A 23,746-nucleotide genomic window follows, 5' to 3' on the forward strand; every position below is an offset into this window, starting at 1 on the left:
CAGCCCCCAGACTGAGCTCAAGCTAATGGAGCCTCTTGAGTCCACTGGGTGGGCCTCAGGCCACCTCTCTGAGATTTCTGGGTTCCAGCAAGCTTGGATGCCGAGGCTTCTGGAATAGTGACACAGAGCACATGTTCCTTAGTATCACAGAGTCCGTTTTCTGAATCTTTCTAGACGCCCTGATTGAGTGGTGATGCTTATAAGCAAAGGGTCCTGTCTTACATCTTTAAGTATTCTGAGGCTGCTTAGGCTGGGATCTTGTGCTCATTAAATGTGCTCATTAAATGGCTGTTGACTATAATTCCTCCTCCAGACCTTGTCATGGGCCTGGCTATGGCATTTATTCATGCAATCATCCATTCTCTACTCATCCATCCACTCAGTCATATAATAAATATCTGAATCTGAAGGAATGACTCAATTTCCTCTATTCTTATATCCTAGGTTGTTACCCTAAGAACTTAGATATTCATCAGAAGGAATTTCAAAGCTCTACTGAGTCTTGGCCCAGTTAACGGGTACAATTCGTAAGCCTGGTAGTCCTGGGAGTGGGTGTATTTTGAAAGCTCTACATACAATGGCAGCTTCTGATGTCCTTTAGGACAGGATGGGCTTGTAGATTACAAGGCAAATAGGAGAATGCTCTGTTCCTCTCCTTGGGTTTAAGGCTGCATTGCTCCTGAGAGGTGATATTCGTCCTTGCAAGGTGTTTGCGTGTATCTCCACATACATGTTTTGGATTCTTGAAAGGATGAAGAATGTATTTGCGACTCCATTGTCCATGAGACGTTGGAAGGGGGCTGGTCTGGGGGTGGGAAATGGGGCCCACCCTGGGGTTATTTCAGACCGATTAATTCAGGCTTGAGAAATTAATTGCTAGATTGCCTGATGGGGGTAGGGGTGGGCCCTTGTGTATGGATGGAGTTTCCCAGCGTCTGGGGAGAGATTTCTAGTGTGAAGGTTGGAAGGAGAGCCTCCCACAGAGGTGACTATGAGGACAAGGAACAAGGTCAAGGTGGGATGTGACCAAGCGGGAAGCCTCCGTAACATGTTTAACTTCTTAGACGCTTCTCTGGATATGAGAAAGAAACAGTGGTACTCACTTTTAAGGTCTTTTCCCTCCTATGTTGTAATTTTCTCCACAGCCTCTGATGGATCAGCAAAGTCCTAATCACCTACATAACTTTGAGGGCAGGATTTTAGCGGGACCTGAGGACCTGAGGCCGGCGGGGAAGGAGGGGCCCTGGTTCTTACTTCTTCCTCCTTCCTGAGGGCCTTGCATAGCTGCAGCAGCTTTGCGAGGAGTGTGTGCACAGCTGCAGCAGCTTTGCGAGGAGAGTGGCTGAGGTGGGGGTGGGGATGGGGGGGGCGGGGGGAGCGGGCAGCCCAATTTGGAAGGGCACAGGAGACGAGGCCCTCTTTCTCAAATACATCAGAGGGAGTGGGCTCTTCACGGAAAGCAAAAGCTGACCTTAGGGTGACCCATGGCTGAGAAGCTGTTTTGGGTACTGGGAAACACACAGGAAATTAGACAGCCTCTTTGGCCTGGAGGAGCTCACACCCAAGAATGATCCAGTCTTGAAAAGGGCGTATGCATGGCAGATGCTTAGGGAGTGCCTTTCCAGAGGGGAATGAGCAGCAAGAGTTTATTTCAGCTGGGCTCAAGGCAGCAGCTTGTGCAAAGGCCCATGTGGGCCAAAGTCTAGAAACAACTGTGGGCTGGTGCATGACCCATGCAGCAGACTGTAGCTATGTGTGGAAGAGAAGAGGCGTTGATTGAGGGTTTTGTCATTGATTGAGGGTATCTGAAGTGCCAGGCTCAGTGGCTTATTCTGTACAGTATAAAGGATAGTGTAGTTGGCAGTGGCTCTCAAGCCTGATGGGGCATCAGAATCACCTGGGAACCTGTTAGAATTGCAAATTAAAAGGCTGCACCCAGACCCACTGATTCAGAAATTCTGGGGGTGGAACCTAGCCATCTGTGTTTTAATAAGACTTCTGGGTGATTTAGATGCAGCACAAAGTTCGAGAACCACTGGTGTAGTGGAAATAGTACTAGACTTTGGAAGGTGGGGTGGGCTAGTGAGAGAGGGAGGTGTGAGGGGGATGACTCACACTGGAGAAAGTCTGCTGTGTTCTGAGTCATGGGCTACATTACTTGCATGTTCTTTTAAGTGCTCTAAGCAGTGACCGGGGGTGGGGGTTCTATATCACCATACTCTCAACATAGATGGAAAATCCAAGGCTTACAGGGGTTAAATGACTTGCCAAAGATCACACAGTACTAGAGCTTCGTTCTGCACCCAATTTGGCTTGATTCCTAGAGCGAGATTGTCAGTGCCTCTTGGGGCCACTGACCCACCTGTGTGCAATGGTCTGGGCAGCAAGACCTGGAGAACCCACGGGGACCTGGGTGGAAGGAAGGGTCTCAAAGCTTGTAGCTCCTTCTCTGAGGACCTGGTGGTGACCAGCCCTGAGGCTGATAAGCAAGAGATGAGGACTTCTATTCTAATTCCTGCCCTCAAAGGACAATTATTTGAATTTTCATAAGGTTTGCCATTCACACCAGGGAGCTGGGCTTAGCACATGTACTCTTTCAACAGACCAGCTGTTGTCCCTGACCGCCAGGGCTGATAGGTTAAACGTGAGGTTAAGTGGGAAAAGCAGGGTGAAAAATGACCTGTATGCTGTGATGACAACACCTTAAATAAAAAACAACAACATTAAGAACACATAGAGGGGGGAAAAGCCCAAAGGAATTTTCTTCCTTTCTTGTTTCCTAAGGTGTATTATGTAGTTACAATTATTTGTATCATGAATATACAGTCATTTATTTTTAAAGTGCAACCACTCACATCCTTTGTGGAAGGCAGTGGCATGGTGGATGACTCTGCCTGCACAGTGGTGGGGCAAGGCTCTCTCCTCTGGGAGGGTTGGGTTCCATGGCCCCTTCAGCCTGTCCCTGAACGAGGGCAGCAGTGGGATGGGCAGCCATGCCGCACTAGTGATATCAGAGGAGTTGTGATATTTATTCCTCTCATGCAGTTGCAAGGTCAAGCTTCAGGATCATAGAGACCCTCTGAACATCCCTCTTGACAGAGCTGTGGCCTGGAGGGCTTAAGAGGGACCCTGGGGCCTAGGGCTGAGTTCTCTCCTAGGTCATCCTGATAGCAGCCAGCAGGGAAGCACAAACCCAGGATGGCTTGGGGGCTGGGACAGGCAAGAGGAAGCCTCTCTCTCCAAGCAAAGGCCACCAGACACCTGTAAACACAAAATAGTCTTTATTTGTCAACGAAGGCTACACGGGATCACTTCTGGTTTTGTTTTTATGCTTTTTTTTTTTTTTTTTTTCTAGAAGGTATCTACATCTGCATTTATTTACAGCCTTGTTGGTATTTACACAGTCAAGATACAGTGTTAGAAACACAAAAGTGTTGAGAAAAAAACTTCTCAAAATTAGTTCCAGACTTCAGGAAAATGATTTCCACATGGTAAGGCCAGAGTCTCCAGTGTTGGTCATCCAGAGGCAGCTTGGTACAGACTCCTTTTGCTGAAGCTGCTAGTTCAGAGGTCCTCAGAACAACAGGTGGATTTACAAAAGTGGGATTCTGGTGTTGGATGAATCCAGGGCTGCTGGGGCACTGCCAGACACCTGCGGCTCAGCTCCTGCCAGGACGGTCAAGCCTGCTCCAGGCTGAGTCCTCCTTTGGCTGTTCGCCCTCAGAATAAATCACATTTTCTTGGGGACCAGGAGGTCACCTAGTACCTTGCCTTTGGCATTCCAGAGGGGGTAAGAAACACAACATTGGCCCTCGCCCGGGCCTTCCCACATTCTGATCTTCCACATTCGTAATGAAACCTAAGAGTCACCACTGTCTGGGGCAGTCAAGCACACAAGGATGGTTTTTGCGAATGTAAAGGTTGGAGAGGATAAGGTTTGTCTCTATCACCTCAGCAATGAGTCTTTAAAATGAGTTTGCTGTTTTTGGAAGGTTAAATTAAAGGGCCTTGAACTGCAGAGTTCTTTTTTAATTCCCTTTCCTCCAATAAAACATAGACAAGTGTATAAACCTAGCTGGGAATGATGTGCCTTAAGTAGAGAGGTTTTCCTTCTAACGAGGACCCCAAGGGAAAGGAGAGACTGGGTTCTTTCTGGGATCCCTCAGGAGATGTGTCCCCAGGTCAGGACCGGCTCTTGGGCTTAATGGCTGCCATGAGGACTGGAGAATAGCCTGGACTTTGAGCAGTGAATGCTCAAATCCCCAAGCCTGACACCCTGCTGAGAGCTCGAAAGCTCATTCCTCCTGGGCAGAAAGCTCAGCATCACCGCCCTCACCACGTGGCCACCACAAATACAAGACTGCAAGTGGTAAAACTGCATTCTAAGATTTCACATTGAAATCTTAGATGGAAATGGAAATGGAAATCCCTGCCATCTATAAAGGTGATACTTTAAAGTCGCAGCTAAGAAGATGTACTTTTCTTCTTTTTTCAAATTCTGATTCTTTGTTCTGTGTCTACAAAACACTGCCCAGTCTGCCTTGCCATCATCTTCTGTGCCCCTCCTGGGTTTTTGGACACACACCTCCTGGCCATTCTCACCCTCAGTTTCTTTGGGATTGTTTCCAATCCTCTCTCCCTAAGTAGAAATCAGGCACTGGTGTGGTCCTTGGGTTAATTCTCAGCCAACAATTCTGAGAGATGAGGGTCAGAGGCTGACAAGGGAGTAATTTACTGGCATGCCTTCCTGTTCCTCCAGTTGTCCTAGCTCTGCCCTCCAGCAATGTCTGTTTGGAATGTGGGGGGTGGGGTAAAAAAGAAATCTCATCCTACAAAAAACAAAGTTGGGGAATCAGCAAAGTCCTATTTAAGGTGGTGGCAGAGGGGCTGAGGATGCGGGACCAGTTGGCAGCTGTGTGGGGTAGGAGAGAAGGCAGGAACTGTAGGATCATACACCTGGGCAGGTGAGGGAGGCCTGGTCACTCTATCGAATGAACAGATTTGGTTGGTGAGTGTCAAAAGGGCTGGTGTTCTCAGTGTGGGAGTCGATGCTTGGAGCCTATTACATAGGCATAGGGTTAGGCCTTCAAACTCACCCTTGCCATGGGGTTGGGACTGCTGGTCTCAGCAGGAGGACAGTTTGAGAAGGGAGGCACTGAGTCACCTGCAGCCCAAATGGAAACCAACTCAAAAGGGCCAAGGCCAGAATCACCCCCTTCAATACAACAGCACCAATGTGACGGTGAGGTACATAACACTGCCTGTGCCACCGCTGAGATCCTTTTTCTAAAGCTTCGGGATCCTTCAACTTCTCTCCCCACAGAAGCTGGGCTGCTGTGGTGGTATGTAGCCCAGGAAAAATATAAGATCCTTTAAAGAAACAAACACTCAGGCCAGGTGCAGTGGCTCACACCTGTAACTCCAGCACTTTGGGAGGCCAAGGTGGATTGCCTGAGGCCAGGAGTTTGAGATCAGCCTGGGCAACACAGTGAGACCCCATCTCTATGAAAAAAAAAAAAAAAAAGAAATGAAATACCCAATAATTCTCTGTTTTTGATCCGTAAAAGTCCACCCTATCCCTTTGGGGAGGGGGCTGTGGAGGAGGGACAGGGCATGGGGGAAGCCTAGGGAGCTGGTTCCCGTGGACCACAAGCCACCCTTGACCTCTGAGCAGACATCCCCAGCAGGTCTTCACTGATACCGGGCAGCCAGGATGGGACTGATCGACTGGGCAGGAGCACTTTGCCCAAGGACCCTTGGTATGAAGAATACATTTTGAGAGGCGTAAGTCCCTTCTGGAGAAAAAAAAACTTGTGTTCTTCAGGCCAAACTGTTTTCCATCTCATCCAAGAATGATCCTGCCAGATGGGAGCCCCGATCTCCAGCTCATGCCTCCCACAGCAGGCCTGCGGAGCGCTGTATCTGACTTAGTGGGGCTCTGGATCCACGGGCAATGGGCAACCAGTGGACAAGCAGGCCAAGGCGCACTGCTGCGGCAGTGTGACTTTTTTTTTTGGAAACAGGAAGAGCACTTAGCGAAACACATCCTCTAATCCCAGTGGGATGATGTAAGGCGAAATCTCCTCTCCTCGAGAAGTTTTGGATGCCTCCCTCTGCCAGGCAGAACCCAGACTACATGCTGCTCCGATCCTCATGCAGTCAGAGACCTTCTCAGTTTCATTAACTCGTGTAATATTCTGAAGACTCTGTGAGTAAGGCTATAGAGGTGCCATGAGCTTATCAGTCCAACAAGGTTTCCACGGGGAATAGCTCAGACTCAGAATTCATTTTCCACACTTAATGTAAATGTAACCCATAAAAGTTCCATTTTCTAAGAAGCCCAGCTTAAAAGGAAGCATTTGGCTTCCCCTCCCGTCTCCCAGAGAACTCCTGTGAGTGGTAATGACAATGGTAATTAGGCGGATGAACCAGGAATGGAATCCTTGAACAAGGGGCTCCCAGCTCTGGCTGTGACTCCCCCTGCCCTCCCTGCTCCCCCGCCTGCTGGCTGCTGCCTCAGCTTGGGTGTGCTCTTCAGGTATGGGCTGTCCCTGCTGCTGCGAGGGCTCAGGCCTCTCCCTGACGACACAGGCACAGGTCTTCACAGGAACCACACCAGCCTGGCCTCCCAGATCCACGGGTACCCACCTTGGGAACTGCCCTGCTCCTGGTGGGGTTGCATGACACGGGCAGGCCACACCACATCAGCTCTTCCCTCCTTTCTTCCTGCCACTAAAAAACACACTGGCTGGGCTTCTCTAGGGGGGAAGCTGATTCAGAACTTCAGGAATTTCCTGGAAGCCCATCCTGCCCCAGTCCAGCTCTGCGATCAGCTTGTACATGGAGGCAGATGGGACTTCCGGAGCTGGTTAGAAGGATGCTTGGCTCATGCCTTCCTCTCTTTGGCTGGCTTTTTTTCTTAAGCATTTTTCCAGAATCAAAGGCCACCAAGCACCTCCCTCCACATTCCGACGTCTCAGTGGCGGCGGCTGAGCAATGGAGGGAAGATACTCAAAGTCATAGAGAGAGGGCTTTGCCTCGGAAGGCAGGCTGCTGCCCTCACCACCACTGCCATCCCTTTGCTGTGGGTGGCCTTCCCTTCCGTGGACATGGTGCTTACATTGAGGGCTTGCTGTGCAGTGCTGGTTCTCACATCTGGCTCTGGGAGGGAGGAGGAGATGAACAGGAACATCATGGAGGACCAACCAGTCACAGGCATCCTGGGTGCTTTCCCTCCCGGGAGGATGGGGCTCTGAGTCCAGGACGTTATGTCACCGGTCTGGGGGAAAGGACCTGGGAGACACTTTCTCTATCCCAGCATGGAGGTGGCACCGACAACTACACGGGATTTGCAAAAGGGGTAGGGGGCTTCATTTAGCATCAAAATAGAAAGCTTGGACAGGAGTTGGGGCAGCTTAAAAAAGGTGCTGAACACCACCATGAAATTCCCTGGAGCAAGATGAAGCCATCTGTGATCCTCTGGAGGCACAGAACATGGTGAGAAGAAATCCACCACTCTTCTGCAGAAGCCCTGCCAAGGAGCCTCCGGTCCTACAGACCGTCCTCCCAGGCCCCCTTGGAAGGGGCATTGTACTGGCCCATCACTCCCTTTACTCCTGCCTGACCCCAATCGAAGAAGAAAGGGTTGCACATGAGACAAGTTAGCACAGACATTCATGTCCCACATCACACTGGGTATCTAGGGACAGACAAGGAGACACCCCAGGAGATGCATCTCAGAGAGGAGCTACATACCCCAAACGACAAGGGAAAAATCCTAGAGGAAAAAGGGAACAAAAGACAATAAAGTTTTCATTGTGATCACACTACAGAAAAAAATACCTTCTGTTCTTTGCAAAAAATGTGCGAAGGCCAAATTTGTGTTTTTCTTTTCTAAAAAAAAGGATGTTGCATGAGTTACAATGCAACCAGTATCTTTTTGTTTCTGCACTTGTTAAAAAATCAATTTTTTTTTTTAAAGTACAACACAGTCAGGTATGTGGCCACAAAAGAGTAGCTGTCTTTGGCAAGAAGTCCAGGCCTCGGCCCTCTCTGTCACCTCCGGCCCATCTCGCTCTGTCTCATGAAGTGGATGTTGTTGGCGCTGTCCGACAGTTCCGGGTACTGCTCGACAGAGATCACGAAAAAGCCGTCGTAGCCTTGCACCCGCCCTGTGCTCAGCACCTGCTGCTTCTCCCCCTCTGTCCAGGCCCGCAGGCCTTCCTCCCCTTCCCGCAGTCTCTGCTGCTCACGGGCCCAGGCCTGGCGCACGGCTCTCTGCCGGGCCAGCTCCAGGACCCGCGCCTTCTCCTCGTCCAATGTTGTCCCGTAGCGTGTGTTCAAGCACAGTGCCCCATACTGGAGCTGGATGTCTGTGTAGCGTCTAGTCCTGCCATTAAGCACTGTGTTGATCTGGGACACAGTGACGTTGATCCCATTCTCCAGGGTTCGCCGCCCCCCACTGAGGCCCAGGATGGCCAGGTCACCTTCTGAAGGCCCTGGTTTCACAAAGTAATGGGTGTCCACCCCATCAATGGTGAAGTGCAGGTTCTCTAGGTAGTGGGCATTGTTCAAGATGGCAGCAACCCTTCGCCCATCCTCGTTGGCCACACTGATGATGTCTGTGGTCACTCGGCCATCCTTCAAGGCAAACTTGACCCCCTTGCCAAAGATTGAGCCACTGGATGCAAACTTCTTGGTCTTTGGGGCCTGCTGGCAGCTGGTGATTGTGGAGCCATAGAGCTGGTCAAAGCGTTCTAAGGTAACGAAGGCCTTGAGCTGCTTCTGTACTTCACACTGTACCCCGAGGATAGACTGATGGGGGAGGAGAGTGAGAGAGAGAATAAGACAAAGGGGAAAAACCCCTGAGAACCTGGAAAATCAGTTTAAATAATGAAGTCAAAACCACACATATTTATTAACCTACGGCATGTAGCTCTACCGCCGACCACCAGAACATCCAGGTGGTCACCAGAAGGTCAGAACATCTGCTGACCTTCATCCATCCATTCACCCACCCTTCTTTTTAGAAACTGTTCAAGGGGCACATAACCTGTGCCAGGTCCTTTTCTGAGCACTGGAGACACAAAAATGAATCAGACATCATCCTTGCTCTTAAATAACTCATCATTTAGTGAGGAAGGACAGATATGACAACAATAATTGCAATCAAATGTGATCACTGATGGCCTAAGAGAGGAACTAGTAATAGCTATAGCTAACATTTCTTGATGTTTGAGCCAAATAATTACCACTCATTATCTTAGTGATCTTCACAATAACTTTATACGGTAGGTGCTGTCATGATTCCACTTTCATGTCTAAGGAAACCAAGGCTCAAAGAGGTTGTCACTGGCTCACAGTCATACAACTAATAATAAGTCAACATGCAAGCCTGTCCAATTCTAGAGGTTCAGTTTCAAGGGCTGCTGGAGAAGGAAGGAGCAAACAAAGCTGAGAAGAATCTTGGCCTGAAGATGGAGGAGGTGGGGTTTGAGGACAGGCTCAGGCTTGAGTTGGGACCTGAAGGATGGGTGGGAGTGGTAGGGTGCCGTCAGACGGAGGATTGGCAAGAAATGCATTCTTGGCAAGAAGGCATAACATGAGAGGCAGTGACTGATATTAACCCTTCCACCCTGCTTCACTGCTCTCCACTGCATTTACATCTGATTTCCAAGGAAGGCCTCTGCCCCACTGTGCTTCCTTGGGGCTCCTGGGGTGCCCCTCCTCTTGGCTGCTTTGGGGGACAGGTTGGGCCCTGCTAGCTTGGCGTATCATCTACCTGTCCCTTCTGTAGCTCAGGGAGCTTGGAGAAGCCACACTCAGGAAGGCTCCAGGGCCTAATCAGCAAGTTAGGGAAATGGCTTTAGCAATAGGCCCATCGGCTTCTCACTGAAATTAAGTCCTCTTTATAATTAATAGAACCCTGTCTGTGAACAATTATTTCCTAGAGTTTCACGAAAGCTGGAGTGCTCAACAACAAAGATCTCCGATGCTTGCCAAGGGCGGAAATCAATAATTCATTGATAGGCGAGGTTGGCAGACAGGCAGTCAGAGACTGGGGCTCTCTGGAGTGCGAAGGGAGCCTCGTGAGGGAGGAGGAGCTGTGCTGCAGTGCTCAGCCCTGGGAAGAGCAAATGCCAGGATATCTGGGCAGGGCCTGGGGGTGGTGGGAACTGGAGAGGCTGGGCAGCAGAAAGACAATGGGCTCTGGGGCCAGGCAGACTTGGGTTCTCTATCAAATTCTGCTGCTTTCAAACCGTCATCTGTAAAATCGGGAAATGTCTGGGCTGTTTACTTCTTTCAGCCATTTATTTATTTATCAAAAATGTTCCATGCATCCACTGTTTGCTATCCTGTATGCTGGGTACTATATGAGACCTAGCACTTAGCCTCCTGGGGCTCATAATCCAGTGAGAGACAAGAAAGAGGCATTAAAATACAGTGTGGGAAGTGCCACCAGCGTACAGAGGTGCAGAATCCCATTCTCCGGGGTCTGGTAGGAGAGAGCCATGCTGAGGCCTAACGGAATCAGTCTGGAGTAAGAAATGTGGATGTGAAGGTTTCTGACCACCAGCAGCAAGCCATCTGGCAACCTGCTTTGCTCCTTAGTCTGTCATCCCCTGGGCAAGCATCCCTTGAAGGCTTAGTCTCTGCCTGATTCATCCCTGCGTTCACTGGGCACAGCATGGGGCTTGGCACAGAGTCAGGTTCTCATAGAGAATTTATGAATGGATTGGGTTTGTGGGGAGGGGAGAAATGAGCAAATGAATGCCTGAAGTGAGCGGGTGGGATGAGATTGTTTTTAAAGACCTTTCCAGCTATACAATTCTGAGTCTTTGAAACTGGGTTATAAAAGCGAGACAAGAGCAAGTGAGTCTTTTTGAGCACCTACAATATGCCAGGCACTGTGCTAAGCAAGAGGATACAGAACAGGCACATCTGGGTTTGAATCCCAGCTCTACCCCTTCCTTGACATGTGGCACTGGGAAAGCCTCAGGCACGAATCTGTAAAATGAGAACAATACGGCTGTGGGATCTTTGTGAGTTACATAGAATAACTCACATAAGGCCAGGTGCACTGAAATACTCAGAAAATGTCACATTTTTATTTAGAACCCACCTTCTCTCCCTGCGCTTTTGTTCTGGATAGTGACACAGGCTTATTATTTTTGTGGAACTCCAAACTCAGTGTAACACACAAAGCTCCTTACTGCAGCTTGTAAGTGTCTGTGTGTGGTCAAGGCTGCTTCCCCAGCAGCTTACTAGTGGTGGGGTTACTAAGTAGTTGTTGAACTGTCTCTGGCAGGCGCTGTGGAGGCACCATATTGGTGTCTATCACTGGCCCACGCTTTTCTGAAAAGCTGAAGGGACCCCCTCCTGCAACGTCTGAGTGGCCTGAGGAGTGGCAGCCTTGCGCAGGAATTACCTTGCTGTTGTCCCACTCCTGGGTTTTCATCTGTGTGTGGATGAGCTCATAGGAGGGTTCCATGGCATCCATGTCTGGTTTGGGGTAACCAGGGATCACGTTGTGTAGCTGGAATCCAAAGGTGAGCAGCCAGCTGTTAACATCTGGATGGGAGGGAAGCAGAAACATCTCCGTGGAGTGAGTGGACCTCAGATACGACCCATCCCCATCACACAGCCTGCAGTTAGCTGCAGTGGGTGGTGAGGGTGTGGATTGCTGCTGGTGGGAGAGTCAACTGCTACGTACACTTTGGAAAATGGTTTCACTCTATGAAAGCCAAATGTACTCCTGGGACTCAGCGATCCCAATCCCAAGTACACCCAAGAGTGATGACACTGAAATAGAAGCCAGGTTTCTGGACTTCCTTTGCTCTTTTCACTTCAACTCCCAGGACCTCTAGCTTCATACCCAGGGGCAGCTGTTGACAGATGAAGATCCCTCCCTTTCACCCCAACATCCATAGGAGACACTTACAAAGGACATCCAGACCCACCTAAAGGAAAGATTTTAATGATTGACTTGCAATGAGACAATTCACTTACGAAACACACTCCCCTGCTCTCCCACCCCCTGTGCAGTGATTAGAGCTTCAGGGTTAAAGTCCCATGGGTTATAGAGATGGCCTAGGCTGCAATCAGAGAGTCTTCCCTCTGCTTCTACCTTTTATTTACTCTGAAATCCCAAGGATGCCACAACCTCCCTGTGCCTTCATTTTCTTTTTTTTCTTGAGACAGTCTTGCTCTGTTACCCAGGCTGGAGTGCAGTGGCATGATCTTGGCTCACTGCAACCTCTGCCTCCTGCGTTCAAGCAATTCCCTGTGTCAGCCTCCTGAGTAGCTGGGATTACAGGCACCTGCCCCCATGCCCAGTTAATTTTTGTATTTTTAGTAGAGATGGGGTTTCACCATCTTGGCCAGGCTGGTCTTGAACTCCTGACCTTGTGATCCACCTGCCTCGGCCCGCAAAGTGCTGGGATCACAGGTGTGAGCCACCGTACCCGGCGCCCTTCATTTTCTAGTCTTTACACTGGGCTTGGGGATCGAGTCCCATAGGCATGGGAATAATTGATTTTATAACATTCCTTGGGGTCACTAATTATTAGGTGTGGGGATAGACAGGATTTTGCCATGAACATCTGGCTCACTGGAGAATGGAATCAGGAAGCCAAGACATGAGGAAATGAAGAGGACCAGTCACCTGGCCCACTATTGCTGAGTGTCTTCTATGTGCCCAGGACTGTGCCATTCAGACCCTCATCTCACATACTCACAACTCTGAAGGAGAGATGAGACATGGGAATGAATAACTTTGATACAAGGAAAGATTAGAGGAAGGTGGAAGTCTTTCGTTTAGACAGGCTGACAAGACCACATGCAGAAGGTGGCATTTAAGCCAGATACTGAAAGCTGTGCCATTTTTGTCAGGCACTGGCAGAGATGAAGTGGGCACTTCAGGCAAAGATGACTGTACAAGGCAAGGCCTAGAGAGGGAAGGTGTGGGTGCAGGGAGTGTTCAGGTAACCAGAGAGCAGCTCAGCCAGAAAGGACGACTGTGGCTGGAGCAAGAAGAGCCTCAGATGGCAGGTGGGAGGTGAACTGGGGCCAGAGGGAGACAGACAGACAGACAGACAGCCCGTGTCCCAGCATGGCTCAGCCTTCCTTGAAAAGGCATAGCTGAAGATGCCAAAGCAGATGTCGATCAGAGACTAAGAATCCAAAGTCTTGGGGAGGCAGGATTTTGAGTTGAGCCTCAGAGCCAAGCCTGATTTTGGCTTCTTTCCAGTAGAGACAGAACCCTGATCACAGAGGTCCTGTTTAGTTTCTAGGATGATAGAGTTTGAATATTTGTCCCCTCCAAATCTCATGGTGAAATTGATCCCCAATATTGGAGGTGGCCTAGTGGGAGGAGTTTGGGTCATGAGGGCAGATCCTTCATGAATGGCGTGGTGCCCTCCCTGAGGTAATGAGTGAATTCTTGCTCTATTAGTTCATGTAAGAGCTGGTTGTTTAAAAGGGCGTGGCACCCCTCCCTTCTCTCTTGCTACCTCTCTTGCCATGGTCACACTGGCTCCCCTTGCCTTCCACTATGAATAAAAGCTTCCTGACACTGAGCAGATGCGGGTGCCATGCTTATACCACCTTCAGAACTGTGAGCTTAGTTCCTTATAAATTACCCATGAGTCTATTTTCCTTATAAATTACCCATGCTCAGGTATTCCTCTATGGCAGCATAAAACAGACTAAGACATAGGTAAGTTTAGGCAAAATTGCCACCTGCCACCCACTGAGTTCATCCTATTGGTGGGAGTGACCTGTGTCCCTGTCACCACTGGGTCCTATGTTGCTATCCCATTCAAGAACCTCATGTTTGCCTTTGTTTTTGTTTTGTTTTCAGGTCGTCCGGGGCCCCCTCTCCCGAGTGTGCAACTTGGTGGTGCCGAGATGGAGTGGTGGTAGAAAGGGAATTTTGGAGCTTCGTTCTACTCGTTTCAGCCTTAGTAGGCAAAATCAAAGAAAGGAAAGAACATGGTAGTTGAAGCAAGACAAACCCAGGTCCAAATTCTGGCTGCCCAACTTACAAACTGTGTGAACTTGGACAGTTTACTTAACTTCTTCGAGATTTCGTTTCCTTATCTGAATAGTGACAGTAGAAATGGTTTTAACCATACTTTTATGGAGAAGAGTACAAAGTGTTACTGTTTGGTGGCAGTTATCGTGTGGTAGGAGCTATTCTAAGCTTATACATAAATTACTGGATTTAATATATTTTAACTTTTTTTGAGATAGGATCTTGCTCTGTCACCCAGGCTGGAGTTGAGTGGCATGGGTTAAAGAGATTCTCCCACCTCAGCCTCCAGAGTAGCCAGGACCACAGGCGTGCCATCATGCCTAGCTAATTTTTTGTAGATATGGGGTCTCGCTATGTTGCCCAGGCTGGTTTGGCGCCCCCAGTCTAAGCAATCTGCCTGTCTTGGCCTCCCAAAGTACTGGGATTACAGATGTGAGCCACTGCGCCTGGCAGAGTTAATGTATTTTGAAGAATACAGCTCAGTGCCCACTCACAGAAGATTTTCTCTATTTTCCCCCAACCCATGCTTCCACATCCCAGGACCTCCATTTTCTCCTCTCTAACAGAAGGAGCTTGGACTAACTTTTCTTCAAAGTCCCTCTTCTCACTGAGTTTTTAAGAGTCTTTGATTCTATAAATCGTGGCAGATGGTTCTTTGGGAAATTAAAACAAACAGAACAGGAGGGAAAAATGCCCTATAAAGCCATTTTGCCTGAGGCTAAGAACTTGCATCTGAATTTGTAGTTGCAAAGGAAAGCTTCTATAAGGAATACTGCAAATTCTCAGGAAACTAGGGGGCTGAGAAGAGGCCTGGGCCTTAATTACAAGTGATGGAAAGTGGAAAACTTCCCTATTATGCCTTTAGGAAAAATGCTGAAAATGAATTTATTCATAAGTTTTTCTTCAGTGCTCCTCTGAAGAGCTGGGAATTTTACTCTTCCTTCTTACCATATCAGAAGTAGATATTTCCCTCAAGTGAAAAAATTCCTCTTCACTCATCCATCCCAGAGTTTGGTGTTGTCACAGGGGAGTGATGAAATGTAGGCAAAAATAATCCCTCCCCTCCCTCCCTCCTTCCCTTCCTTTCTCTCTCTCTTTCTCTCTCTCTCTCTTTCTTTCTTTCCTTTTTTTTTTGACAGGGTCTCACTGTCACCCAGGCTGGAGTGCAGTGGCACAATCTTGACTCACTGCAACCTCTGCATTCCAGGTTGAAGCAATCCTCCTGCCTCAGCCTCCCAAGTAGTTGGGATTACAGGTGTGCACCACCACTCCCAGCTAAGTTTTGTATTTTTAGTAGAGACAGGATTTCACCATATTGGCCAGGGTGGTCTTGAACTCCTGACCTCAAGTGATCTGCCCACCTCGGCCTCCCAAAGTGTTGGGATTACAAGTGTGAGCCCCCACACCCAACCAATAATCTCTTTCATATGTGTGGTTTTGTTCTTTACAAAGTATATTTGAATCCAAGAATGAGGGTTTTGGAATCAGAGCAGAGCTCTAATCCAGCCTTGCCACTTCTTAGTGGGCCAGTTACTTTAGCTCTCTGAACCTCAGAACCTCACTTTTCCCCTTTGTAAATGGGGTCAGTGATCCCACCTCACAAGCATCAAGTGAAGATAGACTGCAATGATGTACATGGTATATTGGTAGTGGACATCTTTTGGTTGGCTTCCCAGCAGCCCATTCTGCCTTCTCTTTCCTTTCTGGAGTATTAGTATAATTATAGGGAAGTTGACTCCACCTAAGGAGTTAGCATGTGACCTAGGCTAAGCCAATCAGTGCATTCTTTCCCTCCAGCCACAGTAAGTGCTTCAGGGATTGTCCTGTGACCTAAGCCTATCTCGCTGGAATATATCTCAGGACACTTGAAGAAATTTTTGGAAAAAAAAAAGAATTTTGTTGTTGTTGTTGTTGCTGAATGTGAATGAAGATGCATGTAGTCTACCTGGATGCTAAGAGGAAAGGTTTAGCGAGAAGTAATAGTATCTTGGTTTTTATTCGTGATTGTAAATCTTTTCAAATTTGCTAAAAACTTAACTGCTTATATGAAATCTCTTCTTTGCACACCATGGGTTTTCAAATGTAGGATATGACCCACTATGTAGTAAAATCAATTTTGTGAATCATGACCAGCATTTTTATTGAAATGGAACAGACTAAATTAGAAATTGAGTGCATCACACTTAAGTATTCTTTTGCAAACCTTTTGTCTTAGTGTTTTATTGCAACATAAAATCTTTTTCTTATGGTGGGTTCATAGGCAAAGAAATTTGAGAAAAGCTGTCTTGGACCCTGTGATCTATGAAGGTGGGTATTATACCTTACTCCTCTCTGGATCCTTAGTACAGGTTTGGCAAGGAGTAAGTATAAATAATATACTCTTTGCTGGATTTAACTGACTAGAATATGGAACCCAAACTGAAAATGTTAGGTGCCCCTTGGTGGTTGGTTGCTTTGTTAAAAGCTGGATTTGGAGGCCAGCATGATTGTAGTGGAAGGTGTTCTGGAGTCGGAGAGCCCTGGATTAGAGTCCTAGCTCCATGGTCTACATCTGTGTGACTCTGGACAAACCCTTCACTAGAGCCTCAGATGACATTTGGAGTCTCATCTGCAGAATGGAGATAATGATGGTGATCTCACGGTTGTTGCAAAGTTTAAAGGAGAGCATATCTGCCAAGTGCCAGATAGCATAGAGAGTTAGTTATGTTAGTGCTATTCTGGAAGGAGACCATATGTATATGGTGGTATACAAAGAAAAAGCGGGGAGGGAGTAATATTTTGGCAAGATGCAATGATTTTTTTTTTGATAGAAAAGTACGTTTCCTATTTCACCATATTTTTTTCAGCTACAGTAACCTGCCAAGACATCTCACAGGAAACTCACTGGAGGGTGAGGCAGGGGGTGTGCTTAATGCAGACAGATGTAATGGAAATGTCATCTCAATCTGTCAAGTTTCTCTAGAACTAGCAGCCAAGTTGAGCATGATGAAGGCTGTGAAACATTGTTAGGATATTCATGTTTATCCATAGGCCCCAAGTCTGTTTTCATCACACCTGTCCACCACCTTGTTCTCCCTTCTTTCCTATGCTTAGGATGCTGTTCTCCCCTCTTTCCTATGCTTGGGATGCCTGCTCTCAACGTGTGACAATGTGGAACTCTTCTTGAAAAAGGAATTCTTCTACTGCTGTCAGCAGAAATAGGTTCCAGGTGGGGGCTACCAAGTTTGGGAGCCGGGAAGCCATGTCTGTAAGGGGTATTCACGTGAGCTGTCATGTTGCCCCTCTACACTTTTGTATTATATGTGCTGCCTTCTCTCTCTGGAATGTCTTTCTCCCCCATTATCTGGTGAACACTCACTCAGGAGCTGGCCTCAAATGTCAGCTACTTTGTGAAGACTTCCCAGAATGCCCTGGGCAGAGCAGGTGGCTCCTCCTCTGTGCTTCAAGGGGCATCTGTGCAAACCTTTGCCATGGCCCTCCCCTCTTGACAGCAGTTGCCTGTCTCTCCCCTTACAGTGAAAATTCCTGGAATGTAGGGATCATCTTTCTATCCCCAATGCCTGAAACAGTGGCTGCACAGAAGAGGCAGTGGTAGGATGGAGGAAACTGCCATAAAAGAGGGCAAGAGGACTGAATTGCAAGACAAAAGAGGGGAGAGACTACTGGCTTTGCAAGTTGGGATGTGCCCAATTTTTGCCTACCACAAACTCTCTTATGTAAAAAGCGTGGGCTTTACCCAAACCCCCACCCACTCTCTGTGGGGTTGGGGGCCTCTGTGGCTAACCTGGGACTGGCTGCTTGCTGGGAGGGCTGTGGTTGCTGGAGACATCCCTGCTTGTGGGACCCTGGGACACTTTATATTCAAGTTGCTTTCATGCTAGTGGAAGGCAGACCTCACTTTTCAAGTCAGAGGGTAAAGGAAACGGAACCCACATGAGCTAGGCGCTGTGCTAGGAACCTCATGACGTATTTCATTTCACCCTTGCAACCACCCTAGAAGGTAGGTGTTAGTTTCTCTTGTTCCATGTGTTCCTTATCCTTGTTTCCCCTCTTTTCCTGCCCTCTTTGGATTATTTTCTTAGTCTTCCATTTTGTCTCCACTGTTGACTTATTAGCTAGGACTCTTTTTTTAGTTTTTATCTTTTTAGTGATTTCCTTAGGGTTTATAATACACATATTTAACTTATAGGTAGATATTCTAACTTCAATTTACATATCAGGAAACTGGAATTCAGGGCAGTTAAATAATTTTTGTAACATGTCATAGCTTCAAAATGGTGCATCCTTCACTCTGTTCTTACATTATCTCAGATTGACAACTAATTTTTTTTTTAAAGCCATACCTTAACCCAGTCAAGGACTCATAAGCAGTTTGATTTGTGTGTCAGAAACTCCTAAAGTGCAATCCATGGGATGTACCCAATGAGATATTAGGATTTCATGGTGAAAAAGGGGCTTTCACAGTCAAATAAGTTTGAGAAATAGCGGGCAAATATATTAAATAGTTCACTTTTATCGCACTTCCCAGAGCTTATCATACACCGAAATGTGCTATGAAAATGTAATAATGGTGGTGACCCTGACAAATTTATTTGATGCTGGAACTATTTTTCCAGAGTATTTTCTGAACTAGTATTTCTTCAAATGGACTTCGGAAAACGCTGCTCTAAGAGAAAGTCAGTGTTTCCTGTCACCTTACACCACCTTTCTCAAAGAAGACTAAGTCTTGTTAGGTAGTAAGAGCACTTTGTGGGGTCCTGCCCTGAGTGAGCCGTGGTCCTTACCTGTCATGAAGCACTTGATGTCCTGAGAGTTGCTGATGGGGTTGTTGTTTTTGAACATATAGAGATTAAAAGGCATGATGTTGCTGCTACTAAGGTGCTGCCACAGCTCGTGGTCTGGGCTAGTCCAGCGTCCGGCCAGCACATCATAATCTCGCCGGCCCATGTGGACAAGCTTGGTGAGTGGATCATAGAGGCCACCATGGTAGCCTATGATGATCTGAAAGTTGGGGTTGGTATCCATGTAGATCTCCCCATAGGCTGTGTACAGGATTTGCTTGATCATCAAACCCGTTCCACTAAAGACAGCAAGAGGGGTCCCGATGTTGTCACAAGCGATGTAAAACTCGTCACCACTGCTCAGCTCCATGGCAAAGAGGTGTCCTTGCAAGTCGTAGTAGAGGGAGGTGATCTCAGAGCTGGAGTGGTTGTAGAGGTGGGTGACCTTGGTGGGGTTGGTCAGGTCTGCATAGAAGAACTGCAGGTGGTGGCTGTGGCTGCTCTTGCTGGACACCCGCCGCCCCAGGCCGTCGTAGCGGTACCTGACACTCCAGCCGCCAGCCCGGTTGTAGGCCTTGATGAGTAGGCCAGCTGAGTTGTACTCAAAGATATCACCGCCACGCTGCCTCAGGAAGCCATCCTCGTCCATCTTGTATTGCACGTCACCCAGCCGAGTGATGCGGTCGCGGAGGTCGTACCGTAGCGGTGTGAGCCGTGCACTGTTCCCAGGGCTCAGTAAGTGCAGGTTTCCATTGAGGTCATAGCTGTAGCGCCAGAGTGGCTTGTCATTGATGGAGACTGTCTGAAGCTGGCCATCAGCATCGTACTCATAGGAGTAGCGGGTGGTATTGGCGTAGGGTCCCACCTTCAGCTCCTTCTTCACTACTCGCCCCATGTTATCATACTGGACGGTCATCCAGTACATGAGCGAGCGGAAGATCTCATACTGCACTTCCTTCATCCTGCCATATGCATCAAAATGCTTGGTGTGGGTCATGACAGCTGTGGTGATTATCTGGTTAATGTCATAGTAGATGACACCAAACTTCCCAAACTGCTCTGTCTTGCCTGACACATCATCATAGCGATAGAGATCAATGGGCAGCGGGGTCTCGTTGATCACAGCCTGCATGCTGGTCACCCGGAAGCTGTTGTCATAGTTGTAGTCAAAACGGGCATTGACCATGCCTTCCTCGGTGAAGCGGAAGATCTGCCGGTCGATCAGGGGCCCAATCTGACGGTAGCGGATGGTGCAGGTGAAGCCCTCATTCTGTAGGTTGATGGTCTTCAGCATGCCTGCCGTCTCGTCATAGGTGAAACTGACCTTGGTGGTGTCGTACAGTGTCTCCGCCAGCTTCGACAGTTTGCCATACTTGTATATCACCCTGCGGCCAGTGCCCAGGTAGAAGGTGTGGAGGAGGTGCCCATCCTCAGTGAAGTCCTGTATGACTGAGGCATTGCCCTCAGGGGGCTGATAGATGTTTCTGTAGTAGCCCACTGAGCGGATGGTCTCTAGTGTCTGCCGTGCCACGTTGGGCATCGTCACAGAAGAGAGGCGGTCATTCTTGTCGAACTCAAAGATATACTGCCTCTGGCTGTGTAGTAGCAGCACCATGGACTGGAGGGAGAGGAAAACCAAGAGATGAGAGGAGGGTGGTGAGGAGAAAGGGTAGCTCTACATACTCGAGACTTAAAGGGAAGGAATGAACGTCCAAGGAGAATCCTGAGTTTCCATGGTTCTCTTGAGTTGTGCTCCAACCAGAGCTTTCCAACAGGAGTGCCACAGGATACTGCAAATATGTTACAGATGTGCCAAGATGAGGCTTTCTCTCAGTCTCATCTTAGCACACCTTTAACCTTAGCACATCTGTAACCCACCTGGGGCCAGGTGCTCAGGCCATTTGCTGTCCTATGGTGAGCAGCCTCGTGCGTTTGCCCCTTTGTGCAGTATAGACCTGGTTACTTTTGTGTGTGGTGGGGTGTGAGAATGGTCGAGAAGCTTTGGCCTGAAGTGTGTACGGCAGTCTGGCTTCCTTGCCCCGGACTTCTCAAACCAATCTTCCTACTCAGGCAAGAATAAGCTCCCCCAAACACAGTGTGACAATTTATTTTACCTGCTAAACAGTTTCTGCTGACTCCCTGTGGCTTGCAGCATGAAGACCATATTTGAGAAGGGCATTTAAGGCTTTGCACAATGACAGGTCATACGCCTACCCTGGGGTAGGGCAGGCTGTGATGGGAATGGGAGAAGCCGGTTTCTAACAATGGACTCCTTGTGTGGCCCTGGGAAAGTTCCTCTCCTCTCTGGGTTTGGGTTTTCAGTATGTTGGATGACCTCCAAGGTCTCTCTCTTAGTACTAGCACAGAACGTCACTTTTGGGGATACTCACCCGGTGGGTAGAGGAGACTCACCTCAGAGCAAGCACAGTGTAGGCCCTGGATGGGTCACCAGGGTCAGGAAACAAAGCAGGGATCTGGATACCAGAACTGGGGCATGCAGTGCACTTGTTCTCAGGAAAAGAACAGCAGATAATAGGCCTAAAGGCTTTATGCTGAAAAGCTACCATTTTCTCCTATTTGAGACCAACTTTTGATTTTAGGTCATTTCTGATTCCTACCCCTGGGATGAAATGAGTTCTGACCCTATAGCAGAATAGACTTACTAAGGCCATGTCCAGCACTTGAAGCTCAGTGCCTCCTGCCTAAGTACTGATCCCTAGGCTTCTGCCTGGTTCTCCACAACTGGATTGTACCACATGCCCTAGACCTGGGAGCAGACCCTTGGCCTGGGTCTGAACCGTGAGTCCTGCTCTGCAAGTCCAGTGAGTGTTTCAGCCTCTACTCTATCAGGCAGGTCTTTCATGTTCTCCTGCCCTAGGACCACCACCTGCCATGCCATCTCCATGATCCATCTAGATGCCTCTTGGGACCCCCTGCCCTCTGTGGCAGATTTTCCTGAACATTTCCTTTCAGAGACATGGGTCAGATATAGCCCACTGAGGCCACCAGGCGGGGCTTGGCCATGAACGCTTGGCCTTCTGCATGGCAAGGCCAGTGATGCAGGGAGACAGACACCTGCCTTCTCTAAGTACGTGTAGCTCCATGTTTTCCCATCAGCGAAGATCCTGGATATGATGCGGCCCGCCTGGTCGTATTCCATTCTTTCGGACATGATGCCTCTCTGGATGCCAGCAATGTGACCCCCAGGGGAGTATGTCACATTGACACCATTCAGCCTGCTGCTGGGTGACCAGAGGCTGGGCCGCCCCGCCTGGTCGTACAGAATCCGAAGGGTGAACTTTCGGTGGTCATCATAGATCTTCTCTGTGCGTGTTACACGGTCAAAATCCAGAGACAGGAGATTTCGATTGTGAACCTGGAGAAAGATTGGAAGGAGAGAGAACATTAATCTGGACCATGAGAACTTTGGTCTGATGGTCCACGTGGCTCTGAGCTCTGCTGGGAAGCTCTTGAGTAGAGGAGGGAGCACAGGTCCTGCGCAGCAACAGACATGGGTTTGAATCCTGGCTCTGTCATTCGTCAGCTCTGTGAAGTTTCCTCACCTGTAAAATGGGGACAATAATGCCAATTGCACAGGGCTGTTGTGAGGATGAAGACGATGCCTATGTTGCGAAATCAGTAGCTGTGACCAAAGAGGATCTGCATGTTTTCTAATGCGATTCTTCTAATGAGGACACATTTTAAAAGGCAGATCCTTCTTGACTCCCTGCTGAAAAGAGACCTACCAAGTGAGCCCAGCAAATAAACTGACCCATCTGCTCCACACCAGACACCGAGGACACCAAAGCTCAGGGAGGTGAACGGATTCACCCTGGATCTTGTGGCTGGTGAGTGATGGAGTCTGGACTTCGCTCTCACCCGTACAACGTGCCACCAAACACTCAGTGGTCCTCTGAGCAATTCTTGGCCTTCTGGGGGCTCTGGACTTCCCAGCCCCTCTGGGGTGTCTCCTGCCCTGCCACGACAATCAGGGCTTCTTGATTGCCAGAGTCAGTACCTGACATTTTCCCCGAGGTGCTGGGAGGCGGTGAGCGTTTGTCACTAGGGTGGCTCTTTTGGCTGTGGGCTGAATGGGGACACAGTCCTGGCTTTGAGGCACTTTGCTCCTGCCTTCAGGATCGGGAGTGCTTTGTATAAACTCCACCTGGGCTGCTAGGTCAGCACACACTTCAATTTCCTTTCAGAGTCAGAAGGACAGGGCTCCTACAGACATAGTGGTAAGTCAGGGTTTTTATATTTTAATAAAGAAATATACTTCAGGGGCCTGTTTCTGTATTTGGATTTGCCCTGTAGGCATTGGTGGCCCCTGAAACATTGCCAGGTATTCTGGAGCGAAAATACTGGTTCCTGCTAATTGGTGTCTGGGCTTATGGGACATTTGGGCACATTTTCTGTCTCTTCCACTAGTCGTTGCTTAAGGTTGACAAGTAGTAAAGAAGACCCAAGAGGAAAGCAGATAATTAGGTCATGTGATGCAAAATGGCATGTGTGGACCGAGGCAATGAAAGGCCCTCTGGATTCCTGTGTGGTTAAAAAAATTGGGTCCAGGTCTACGAATGAAGACCAGGATTCTAGCTGCAACTTTGTGATCAACTTTTCTATCAACCTTGGGCAAGTGCCATCCCCTCTCCGAGTCTCAGTTTCTTACTCTGTATAACAACAGTTGTTGTGAAGGTTGAAGAAACTTAGTAAATCAGTGGAGTGTTAAGCACATGGAAGGTACTGAATAAATGGTGGGAATTATTTCCATTAAATGACAGCAAATGATCCTGGTCATATCCCAGGAAGGAGAGACGTGTGTGTCTCCCCCTTCTCCCATACAAATCCTAAGGCCTTGAAAATAAAGATTTATAATGACGATGCTGACTTTAGCTGTGAATGACCTGGTTATAATACGGTTACCTTCCCT

The 23,746-nt window shown here is 48.4% G+C and overlaps 1 protein-coding gene across 2 annotated transcripts in view; it reads right to left on the bottom strand.

Moving 5' to 3' along the window:
- Positions 1-3,266: 3,266 nt before the first annotated feature.
- TENM4 (teneurin transmembrane protein 4) overlaps positions 3,267-23,746 on the bottom strand; it is a 792,376-nt gene continuing 771,896 nt past the window's right edge. For both annotated transcript variants that reach the window (XM_015115340.3, XM_077964103.1), the window contains exons 31-34: positions 21,896-22,192; positions 18,820-20,434; positions 11,429-11,571; positions 3,267-8,814 (exon numbers count right to left, since the gene is read on the bottom strand). In XM_015115340.3, the coding sequence (XP_014970826.2) occupies positions 8,056-8,814; positions 11,429-11,571; positions 18,820-20,434; positions 21,896-22,192 (2,814 nt within the window). In that variant the 3' untranslated portion in view covers positions 3,267-8,055. The remainder of the gene's footprint in view (positions 8,815-11,428; positions 11,572-18,819; positions 20,435-21,895; positions 22,193-23,746) is intronic.

Source organism: Macaca mulatta, chromosome 14 (assembly GCF_049350105.2).
Source record: "Macaca mulatta isolate MMU2019108-1 chromosome 14, T2T-MMU8v2.0, whole genome shotgun sequence".
Taxonomy (NCBI): Eukaryota; Metazoa; Chordata; class Mammalia; order Primates; family Cercopithecidae; genus Macaca; species Macaca mulatta.